Genomic DNA, 12,155 nt, shown 5'->3' with positions numbered 1-12,155 from the left:
ATTTCGATGGAGGTCGAATTCGAAAACGCCCGCGTACTGTGTGATCCCAACGCACGCTGAAGAATCCCACATTGGCGCTGTTCAGGTGTCCAACGATATATGAGACAGATACTGCGCCATTTTCTTCCCCCCAAAACGAATTTTTATTATTATTTTTAGCCCCGCCGCGGTGGCTCAGTGGTTAGGGCGCTCGACTACTGATCCGGAGTTCCCGGGTTCGAACCCGACCGCGGCGGCTGCGTTTTTATGGAGGAAAAACGCTAAGGCGCCCGTGTGCTGTGCGATGTCAGTGCACGTTAAAGATCCCCAGGTGGTCGAAATTATTCCAGAGCCCTCCACTACGGACCTATTCGTTCCTATCTTCTTTCACTCCCTCCTTTATCCCTTCCCTTACGGCACGGTTCAGGTGTCCAACGATATATGAGACAGATACTGCGCCATTTCCATTCCACCAAAAACCAATTATTATTATTATTATTATTATTATTATTTTTCCCGCCGCGGTGGCTCAGTGGTTAGGGCGCTCGACTACTGATCCGGAGTTCTTGGGTTCGAACCCGAACGCGGCGGCTGCGTTTTTATGGAGGCAAAACGCTAAGGCGCCCGTGTGCTGTGCGATGTCAGTGCACGTTAAAGATCCCCAGGTGGTTGAAATTATTCCGGAGCCCTCCACTACGGCACCTCTTCTTCCTTTGTTCTTTCACTCCCTCCTTTATCCCTTCCCTTATGGCGCGGTTCAGGTGTCCAACGATATATGAGAGAGATACTGCGCCATTTCCTTTCCCCCCAAACCAATTATTATAATTATTATTAAAATTAACCTGACGCCCTCCACTACGGTGGCCGCCACATAGCTCATGTGACGCGTTTCGGTGGAGGGGAAACGCAAAGGCGCCTGTTTGCTGTGGGATGTCACTGTAGGTTAAAGATCCACAGGTGGTCGAAATTATTCCAGAGCCCTCCACTACGGCCCCTGTTTCTCTGATTCTTCTTTAACTCCCACCTTCCTTCCTTCTCGTACGGTGAGGTTCGGGTGTCCGCCGAGATATCTGAGACAGTTACTGAGTCATTTCATTTCCTCAAATGCCAATTTTAAATTTTTCTTGGGTACGCTAAACCCTACATATCACCGTGATTTTCTGGTATGCATGTACACTCGCTAACGCATGTACACAGGGCACCGTTGTCACTGCCATTTCAAATGCCAAAATACACAGGCTAAAGCCGCTGAATATATGCCACACGTAAAGAAAATCAGCGCGAAATCACAGACGACATACCGGCACCGACTGGCGACGGTAGGCAGCGCCTGAGTCGCCTTTTCTTGTCCGTATTTTTGGGGTGTTTTTGTTTACATATGATCACGAGCGAACTAGCCCGCAAAAATGTCTCAAATTAAGCACAGCGCTAGTGAGCTAGCAGCGTGGTACCTGTGTTCAAGCCGGCCCTGCTGTCAAAGGTCAGTTTATGAGCGTCTTTTGGAGAAGCTGGTCCCGCATGGATTATGCAGTTGTAGATCTCGAGCTTCGTTGAGCGAAAAAAAAGAATACAGGGAGAGAATGAGAGACAGATAGATTATTCATTGTTGGGTCAGCAGTGTAAAATTCCTAGTTTAGGAGAGGGGCGATGCCGCCCCATGCCCTTCTCATAAATCCTCCTCTGCCTATTGTAAGTTAATCTCTCGGGCAGTCCTTGCTTTCAATGTCCAATGTTCGACCTTGTCCTGATAGCCCAACCTTGGCCGGTATGCAGCGCAAGTATAGTTTTCCCCGTCGTTCAGCAGCATAAGTGAAAAGGCTATATACTATTCTGAGCGGGATAGTCTAAAATCATAAAAAAGAATCTTATTAGCTTGGAGGCGTTGGTCGACCGCCGAAACTGACCACACGACGATACCTACAAGATGTCGCGACGGCACGGAAAATACCTCAGAACGCAGTGACCAGTGTGACCTTTTCTTTACTACTGTCAGCTGTTGTCGTCGAGAAGAACGTTACACGATAGCCAGTTAGCGCTGCCTGAAATTCTCTGCGCTTCTTATTTGAGCCCTGTTTACTTAAAAAAAAATGTAGAATGGCTACTGAACGAAGCCTGCTTTGCTCTTTCCCTTGAGCGTCAAATACAAACAGACGTCCATCGCTTTTCGTGCCTTGAGCGGTCTCCTAGGTGGTTCCAAGCACAGAAGCCTCGGTGACTGGGGGAAGGGTTTGTCTAATAGAATTGTTTTTCACTTTTCTTTCCTTGCTCTCTTCGCCTCTATTTAGTTTTCTCCTTTCATCGAAAAAGAGATCGTCCTCATGACACGTTAGAAGATTTAGCAGTCGAACATTTCCGCTTTAAAACCAGGCGGACTTAACGCTATGGGAAATTCCGATCGTCCATGGAGTATAACCTCATAACACAATGCCAGAAGATTCGGCCTGCTTCGGAATCTTTAACTGGACCCGCTTGCTCGAAGCAAAATAGACAGTGTAATTCCCTGCGTTGTCTCATTACCTGTCTAAACCCTACCCTGCTTTTCAGGGTAGGAAAGGCGCCTAACTCCCTCACACTCTAGGTAGACCCTTCCACCACGCTGCGAGGAAAGAAAAAACGCGAACACCAGACTCGTGTTGACTGCTTTTCTCCAAGTTAGCGTTTGTGTGCCACAGCAGCACAGAGAAAGATGAACCCTATACCTGCCAACAGCAGTTGGCGTTCGTGCTTTTTTTTTTTTTTTGCTCAAAGCGTGGTGGCGATGTGCACCTACAGTTTTGGAAGTTACGTGCCTTTCCTTGCCTAAAAACGAGGGGAGGTTTAGAATGCGAATAAGACAAAACTGAAAACTACACTGTCTGATTTGCTTTTGTGGCGAGATCTATATTCGGTTGTATTTCGAGCCTTCAGCGTGACGGCACCGCCCCCCCTGTGGCTGCACCTCAACCCTGTGGCGGCGCCTCCACCCCATGGTTGCGCCGCCACGCTGTCACGTGGTTGGTCACGTGGTGCGGAGCAGCTGCCGGCGGCGCGGCGCCGTGGCTGATCGCGTGTTTCGACACGTGGTTGGTCACGTGACCAGCCACGTGGTGCGGAGCAGCTGCTGTTGCTGGCGGGCGGGCGAAACCGAGCTGCAACAGCTGTGCGCATGCGCCGTGTCAAGTGGGGCGAAGATGAAGAAGGAACGCCCAGCGAAACGGAGCGGCGAAAGACTGACTTTGCAATTCAATTGAGCAAGTTCCACCCCGCCAGCTGTAGCTATCGCGTCACTCCAGGTTTGACCAGAGCTAAACCACCGCCAATTTTTGCAAGCGGACGCTGGTTTGCCAAGCGCATAAAAGGAATAAAGGCTCGCGGCTTTGTCGCCACTTGCGTGAGGCACCGTACTTTATGTAACAAAACTGTTTTCGTGCCATTCTGGCGATATTAGCTCCGTGTAGTGGCCCATGCCGTTATGAAAGCTAGAACAGTCGAATCACACAGGCTGTTCAGATCGCTGTGACTACCCGCTGAAGTTGGGCAATCGGTGTTGCTACAGCAGTGCAGCGCATGGCACCAGAAGCCCAAGTGAAACATAAGGAAAGCGTGTATTGATGGAGATTTCTCCGTGAAGGATGCGCATCTATGTGCACACAAAGTGCAGCGCTCGTCGTCAGAGTAGCCGTTTTCAGTGTGTAGATTCGTCTTTGGTGTCCGCGTAATATCCCTTCGTTTTACGGTTGAACACTGATATATCTTTATTTGCGCATGGCATTTGTGTTGAAAGAAACGCGCTGGGCGGAGCGATCATTTTGGTAAAGCCCTGTTTTTAATAGCGCTGAATTTTTCTTACTTCTCAATGGCGGCAAGATGCTTTGTTCCTGCAGTGGCATGCGCGGGTGTAGGGACGTGTGTCCATTCCTCCCCCACGGTTCTTGAGAGTTTTGTCCTGTTGACCGATTGCTCAAAGGAGAGAAACACTGTAGACGCAGCAGAAGTGCGGCCTCGTCGCATTTGCGCTGCGCAAGACCCCTCGCGTGGTCCATTGTTAAAGGGGCGCCCAAACGCTTTCGCTTTGCGGCGCCGGGCCGGAAGACGCGACCTGCGATGCACTTTGTGACGGCGCCGACGGGAGCACTCGTGATGCATCGCGCCGCGATCGGACGCGATGGTGGGCGCCTCCTTTGTTCGCGAAGTGTAACACAACCCTTCGCCCGCCGCGGCCGGCAAACACAAGATGAAAAGGCGCTTTCCGCGTTCTCGCGCGACACAATGAAGCGCTCGTGACAGCCGGCCATTCATCGAACCGCGGCGGGAGTACACGCTGCCTCCGAGACTCGCCGGCGGTACCGTTCCGACGGGGATCTCGGCGTCGCTTTGCGCAACCTATGCGGACAATTGCTCTGCGGCGCCGACCGTTCTCAAGACCCGCTCAACGTGCGCGCATCGACACCGTGATGTAACGGAGGAGGGGAACCCACGAGGGTGATACGCCTGCTTAGAAATAGCGTGACCTATGCACTACTTTCTTCTCACAGGCATCGTCACTGCGCTGAAAACGTTTGACGCCTGGGCGTTCAACTATGTGCCAAAAATCTTTATGCCCAAGTCTAAAGGGTAAGCTATACTGATTTCAGTCATCACCGCATGGGGCTGCGTTCGTTCATTTTCATTGCCTATACGATACGTGTTCGTACACTGATATCATTCTGGTCCGGCTTCCAACCACAGCGGCGTCAACAATTAGCTGTCGTCATACATTCCGCACTGCTTCGAGTCCATTTTTTTGTTTTAGTGCATTGAAGGTTTAGGAAACATTATGCAACGAATTTTTTTGTGTGCTTGTTGAAAGAGTGAACAAAAAGCGGGCACTAATTTGAAAATTATTTCTAAGTCGAAAATGCATCAAAACAAATAGAGCGAATTGATACTTCGGTAGCACTCTTCAAAACAGCGCTGAGAAGCTGTTGTGGCAGTCAAGGCAACAATGGGGGTGCATAGGCGGTCCCATTCAATGCTAGGCTTCGGTAATAAGTAGAAAATACATGCGATTGATGGTTTGCAACTCGAACTTCGAGCTCGTGATCGATGGGAGAAAAAAGCAGCTCATCATTCACCGATTACTGTGACACTTAATCTGATGAAATATGTCAAAACCACGAAATTTTTCGGAGAGCTCGGAAATGCGGAGAATAAGAGTGGATTTCTTAGGTGACAAACTTTAGAAGCCGCAATGGTTTGTTAAATGAATAAAAAAGTTCACTTTTACTCACTGCCGCGTTAATGAGATTTTAGGAAATATAAGTTTTAGCGACACAGATTCATGTCAAATATGAAAAAAATGCAGATATGTGCCTAATGGTGTTAAGAACGTAATATATGAATATTTGCTAAGGGAGCTGATGTAAGCTCCGTCGCATTTGAAAAGATTTATATGTTCCCGTAACGGTTCCCGGCTGCAGTAACTTTACTCCTTGTTGTTCCTGGGCTACCTCGGGAAATTGCCGCTACCCCACTTTTTATTTTTCATTTCGCTCCGTAAGGCACGTAGTGCAGGAGTTCGATGTTCAGTAAGCCATCTTTTAACACCTGTTTTTTCAGCAATGAAATAAGTTTCTCGGTTAATTACGCAGCCAGCAACGAATCACCGAATGGAATATATGTTGAAGTCATGGAAGTAACTATAGTGTGAGTTAAAGGGTGAGGCCCAACGACTGACCCATCCCGCATAGGAGAGTCTGGCGAATGAGAGGAAGTCTCGCATTCGATAGCTGTAATGATGAATGCTCTGTTGAAAAGCTTTAAACCGAATAAAAAGTGATCGCTTTTGCGATGTGGCCGCCAGTATTTATGCTTGAAAATTTGGCACCTCCCATCTACCAAGAGTGTACTATGTGGAAACAATGATTGTGTTGTTCACAGCTCTTTTACGCACTGTTTTATCCGGAAAGATAGGAGAAAAGCATGCGTAGAGATCGCCGCAAAATTTTTTTTCAGGGCGAAAATAGTAATGCTTTAAATTTCTTTAGAGGTGACGCATTTAGCATATCATCGTAGCAGGCATTAATTAATAATAAAGTAGGACACCCAATTATTTTTGTAGATAAATATATCTGGAGAAGCTTCTTTGCCTCAAAGCAGCCCTTCAGTGGGTCTTATAGTTGCCTAGCACGATTCAAGAATGGAACGTTCTTTTTGATCCCGTAGATTAATCTTGCTCTCTTTGCGCATTTTTCAATAATTTAGACGCTATTATTTGCTCTCACAGTCCGGTGCGCCACAATTTCGCGTCTATTGTAATTTTGGTCTTTATTGTTTTTCCTTTCTAGTACATTGTTTTTCGTGTACTTGGAAGTATGATACACACTGTATATATTTAGTTGATTCCCCGCTGTAATGAGTCGCTAACTTGTATGTATTGCGCGTTTCGCTTGAGCATATTTGATGACATCCCCCCCCCCCCCGCGCCCCCCCTTCTTTTTTTTGTTGCTGCTCTTGTAATGGCTCTTTAACTAACGGGGCTGACAGTCTGAGCAAACACACAGAAACAACTAGGATGAGGGGCCTGACTGGATGGCCTGGCAGGGCGGCTTTAGCTCACGTCGCGCAGCTCGCCGGGCCACCTCGAGTGCTTCGCACTGCGAGGGCAAGTTGTCGTGCGGGGTCTCGGCCTGCGTCGGGAGAAGCTACCGACCGCCATCGTGCGCGTGTCGGCCGCATTGTTGTCTCTGTACGGCTTCCCGCCGGCGTGACCGGGAAGAAGACACCTTCGCGCCGCCGAGCGCGTGCGCGGCATCCGCGGGGCTTCACGCTCTTTCCTGCTTCCTGCCCTTTATCTTTTCCAACCGAGAATCTTCCTCGCGCTAGGGCGCGTGCGTCAAACACATCTTCCAGTGAAAGCGCACAGCCGCCGTGGCTGGGCCATCTCGACGAATGCTTGCGGAGCCACTGCGGTTTCTACTGTGCTTAGCAGTGCCTAACGTCGCGAAAAAGGGCTCCGGTCGCAGATTCCCCACTCAATAGAAAAATTAAAAAAAAAGAAATAGAGCCACTGCGGCACCGTTGCTTGCGTATAGAGCTGAGACAGCATGAAAATGAAGCTCTATGAACCTTACATACGAAATTCGTTTCAAAAGTTATTTGTCCGTCTAAAGCTGAGAGAATCTGGACGACTGCTTCTAGTTCGCACGGCTGCCACCACGTGCCACGTGGCGCTGAGCACTCAAAATGACCACGGGAATTGCGAACGTTCGGTATATACCATTTATTTCGTATGACCGTGGGAATTAGCTTGCGCGACCGTAGAAGGTATTCTCAGGACAGGTATTGGCTCGAGGAGGAAAAGATGGCGATAATAATCACCATGTTCGTGCAAAATACCTCTTTACTCTCTAGCTTTCTCAAAATTAAATCCGCCGGGTACCCACCGGCGATACAATGGGTACAGGGTTTCCCCTGCCTGGTGCTCGGCTACTTTAGGGTGAAATGCTTGGGAAATGGGTCTCTGACCCAACCTTGTACAATGGAAAACTACTTTGCTGCCCTTGCGCCATCAAAAATTCATCATCATCATCAAAATTACATGTTTGAAATATCGCCTTAAGTTGTTCGCTGCTAACTGATGATACTAGTTGGTCATGTCCAGAAAATCTGGGAATTGTTCAGCCTCGCTGGCAGCCGGCACTAGAGTACTAAAATAGGCTACTTGGTTTACCATACATTTGCTTGTGACAGACAAAAAGTATACTGGCGCAGCATAACAAGCACAGCGACAACGGAACCTTCTTGCGCTGTTGCGCTAACTGCTGCGAGCACTGCCGGTTCGTGGTCAGTATGCTTGTTATCCTGGACAGTTAGCTGACTCTGTGCTAGACGGCGTCCAATGGCGCTGACGCCTGGTGAGCACCAAGGCGACTGCACCGAGGTGTATCCCTTCTTCCTCAAACAGCAGCAGTGCGAGTTTGTTGCAGAGTTAAAACGCTAGGAAGCTCGCTCGTATCAATTCGTGTGCCTTGCATTTCCATGAAGCTACCTGGGTGAACTGTGCGCAGCCGCTCACGACGCTGTTAGAAAGAAAACGAGCATATGCGCTCTGCACGGCTAGCATAATGACGTGTACCGTGCTATTTGTGAGCCTCCTATCACAAAAAGTTATGAGAAAGAAACGTCCTAAAATTTTGCAAGGTTTCACGAGAAGGCCCGCAGTCGCCCTGGTGTGCTCAGTTAATGCCTCCTGAAAAGGGGACGCACGCGTGTTGCGGCGCTCTTTAAGGTGTGCCCCACTGCACAAGTGTTGCCGTATGGGTAACATAACGACGCAACCTCATCTCCCCTTTTGGCACGCGTGAAGCTAGCGTAGACTGAACGAGCTTCCAGCGAGTCAATCTCAGGAGTCGGCAAGCGAAGCAACCTTCTCGCACCGACTCTTTGCCTACACGCGGTCAAGTTCACCGAGCTGAAAAAAAGATCTCGAACGGTGGCTTAGGGACCACAAGACTGCGACAGTTTCTCGCGTGGATCTGTGCCACGGCGAAGGGAGCGCGCGTGCTGCGAGCATGTGCGGCAACTCTCCTCGCTACCGCACCCGGTTGGCGTCTAAGAGAAGGCCGTTCTTTAAGCCTGGACTCCATGTGTGCGAAAGAGCGAGCGACGCGACAAGGCGGCACGGCGACGCTCGCTCCGTCGCTTGTGGGCAACCTCCATGCAAGCGAAGGCGGCAGGCGACGCGAACCCGCGAAGTGCGCAGCGGACTCCGTGCTTTGCGCACTCAAGCTTAGAAACACGCCCGTAACCTGCTCTCTCTCTTAAAATTTTGTGAGTGTGCCTCATAGTCAGGGCCAAAGGAATATTTCCTCTACGGCAGCGGTGTAGCGGCAGTGGAGATAGCCAAAGGCGTGCTTGCGGAGACGAAGTCACATCACGGGGTAGGTGTGCTTTCGTTCGGTGCCTGTGCACTCTGGCTTAGTAAAAACACTCCCATAAACTGTCACCGCAATCTGATTGTAAGTGAGCAAACTATAATTTACCAGTGAGAATGCGCGCCGCGAGTGTTTCTGCACAGTTGGAGCGCAGCGGCACGGTGGATCGAACGCCGGTACCCGCGGCTCGACACGCATCTCTCCCTGCAGTACGCCCGCTCGCGTAGCCCGCTCCAAATGCTGTTAGCCCTCCGCACCCAACAAGTAGATTGTTTTAATTATTTAAATCATGCGGGTCTGCCTCGATTTTCTCGAAGGTGGCAATGACCGAGACGACGCGCTGGTTTCGTGAGATGTACCCGTGAGAAACTGTGGACAAACCGGAAACGGCTATGGGAGGCTCTGATTGCCCAGTCGCCTGGGGTACTTCCGGGCGACGAGCGAAATTTTCTGTGGGTGCAGATCCGAGCGACACGGCAAGCGACACATGCATTTTGCTTCTCGCGACGGCGTCGCTCGTCGCTTGCCGCCGTCGCCTTCGCGTTCGCGTGAGTTTTCGCGTACATGGAGTCCAGGCTTTAAGCTGGGGATTATGATGCGCACTCCGCTTTGAGCGACAGTTTTAGAGTGCAGTAAAGTATTTATTTCTCAGGCTTTTGAGTTTCACGAGGCCATAAAGAAACCCGATCGCTTCAGAAGAAAGGAGGTTCGTCAACGGAATGACGGTGACGATTTTCAGAGACATTTGTCGTTAATAACAACACAGGACGCTACAGTCTCACGTTCAAGCCTGAGCCGCTTAAATATGTGAAAAACGCCTATTTGGCTTCATGGATTCGTTGCTACGGGCCAGAGAACAACATGGACACACGACACACCCTTACCGCGGTCTGAACTGGACCCCCCACCTCTCCTCTCCTTCCCTCCTTTTATCCCCTTTCTCAAGACTAAGGCAGCCAACCGGGCATTGCCTCGTTAACTTCCCTGCCCTCCCTTTCTCCTCTCTTCCTCTCACTCCAGTAAAGTAACGCGAAGTAAGTTAGTAAAGGAACGCGAAAGAAAGAAGGCGGACGAATGGTGTCGTCCGTCTTCGGTTTCCCGTGTTCCTTCGCTCCGCACCGAGGGAGCGCTTCAAGTTGTTTTGCCAATTACATGAATAGTTTCCATTGCTCAAGTTGATGGGAATGTGTAGAAACATTTAAGTCTGCGCCGCTGCTTTGGAAAGTAAGCTGTGCTGGCACTGCCTGAACGACGTAGCTGTAAACTAGGCATTAAAGACGAAAGCGGTAGTGTGCGCAGACACGCCTCAGGATCAACTAGGAGTGCTAAGCATAAAGACTACTTATAAAGCCAAATCATAAAGCATAAAGCCAACTCGGATGGCGCTACCACGTAATTTCTGAAACGGCTCTTTTCCCGATTTTTTTCTTTTTCTTATTCACATTCGATCAGCCCAATAGTGATAGCCGAGCCGGCTTTTATCGGCGGCAGTGACGTCAGAGGCAGCAGCTGCCCATGACTGAGGGCAGGAGGATGAGCTGGGAAAAGAACTGTTACAGATACTGCCTCAGGCGAGCGTGTCACTGACCTCACACTGCACAAGCACGTTCAAACAATTCTGAAGCGTATTACTAGTTCAGTCCCTGGTTCAAGCATCTCACATCTAGAGCGAGAATGCAAACAGGCGCAGGCGCATCGCTCATCTTCCGACTGAGATGCAGTTCAGGTGTCTATACTTTAGATGCGCGCACTCCGACTAATTTAAGTTCTTCATATAAGTTGTTACTAGCCATGAACAAGAAAACACATTTTCGAGTCAAGACCTTTGCGCTAAGTTCCCGTGTACCAGAGGAAAGCACATTGAGCGCCGCATAAATGGTGAAGGAAAATCGCGTCAAGTTAATGCGGCCCATAACGTTAAAAAGGTCGCGGTCTTCATGAATTCGGGGAGTGTGAAATTCCGGCTGTCAGAACGCTTGTGCCACCATGAAAACAATTCTTTACAATTTTTTTTCTCTAACCTCTTCGAAGCGTATGGAATACTAAAGAACGCACTAATTACGTATTAAGTGGCCTGAGAAGTGCTCGAACTGCAAAATAAAGCATTAATCGCTTTTCACCAAAAGTGGCCGCCCTAAGCGGGAACCCATGCGCGGACTTGTGGCCAATCTATTGGACACCCTGTTCACCGACCAGGATGCATGAATGCTTTCCCGCAGGAATCTTGATACCTGAAAGGTGCCATCGAGAGGTCTATACTGTCCTCAAACTTGTGGCAGATTTATCTCTTTATATCTGGTATGGGTTACCGCCTCAGAACCGTTATTGAGGCTTGGGAGGAGGCCCGTGTGAGCCGCGAAGCTTAAGCCGCTGCACAGCGATTCAGACGCACAAGGAAAGCTGAGCCCAACAACGTTAGGTTAAGCGTTCTCATGGCTCGACCGACCGGAAGAGGCAAATACTGCACTGGAAATCAATCACACGTGCCATTGCTTACCCCTGAGCTAGCAAGAGGAAAAATTCCCGAAAAAACACAGCAGTGGCCAGCACAGACGGCGAGAGAAAAGCCACCCAGAGCAGACATAGTTGAGGTGCTAAACTGAATGAGCCCCATGCGAGTCCCCGCTTCGGGTGTGGGAGTCCAGAACAATGCAACACGAGCACTGGCGTTGAGAAAGGTGACCATTGGCGAGCGCCGAGCAGCCGCGGCCGTGCGGAGCCTCGCCGATAGCCTCCTCCCGCTCCACTCACCGTGATTGTGAGGCGCATGGCTCCTCTTGCGCGGTGCGAGCTATGGGTGCATCGTGCGGGGGGGCGGCCGACACGGTGTGTCCAGGAGCGCGCACAAGACAAGTCCGCTGGGCGCCGTTCCGCGTGCGTATCCCAGGATCTGCGCGGTCGGAATGCGCGCTCCGGAGCCAACTGTCGCTTTAATACCTCCGCCGGGGGGGCCAAAGGTGACAGCCCTCACCTGAGTGAGGATGCGCCCAGCGGTTGAGAAGCGGCCGATCTGGGTCAGACAATATGGGACGCACGAAAGTGAGCGCGGGAGAGGGGGCGCCCCTTTCTCCTTCGAGGGAGCGTTTCTGGGAGAAGAAGCCGCCGGACTGTCCCTGGCGCCGGCACGCCAATCACGGCTTTTGTCGCCGCTTCTCGGGACGGAATCCGGCATGCACGGCGGCCATTGTGCGCCCCTTTCCGTCCTTGCGAATCTCCAGGGCTACAATGGCGCCTTCGATCCCCCCGCAGGTCCACGGCAATTAGCCAGCCCCCAGCCCGCGT

At 50.5% G+C, this 12,155-nt stretch overlaps 1 protein-coding gene across 1 annotated transcript in view; it reads right to left on the bottom strand.

The window, feature by feature from the left end:
* LOC144115910 (uncharacterized) overlaps positions 1-11,814 on the bottom strand; it is a 175,268-nt gene extending 163,454 nt beyond the window's left edge. The window contains exon 1 of the mRNA XM_077650542.1: positions 11,625-11,814. Coding sequence (XP_077506668.1) covers positions 11,625-11,642 — 18 coding nt within the window. The 5' untranslated portion in view covers positions 11,643-11,814. The remainder of the gene's footprint in view (positions 1-11,624) is intronic.
* Positions 11,815-12,155: the final 341 nt, after the last annotated feature.

Source organism: Amblyomma americanum, chromosome 1 (genome assembly GCF_052857255.1).
Source record: "Amblyomma americanum isolate KBUSLIRL-KWMA chromosome 1, ASM5285725v1, whole genome shotgun sequence".
NCBI classification, from domain to species: Eukaryota; Metazoa; Arthropoda; class Arachnida; order Ixodida; family Ixodidae; genus Amblyomma; species Amblyomma americanum.
Note: the sequence above shows the minus strand (reverse complement) of the source record. Positions and strands in the feature narration are given on the sequence as shown.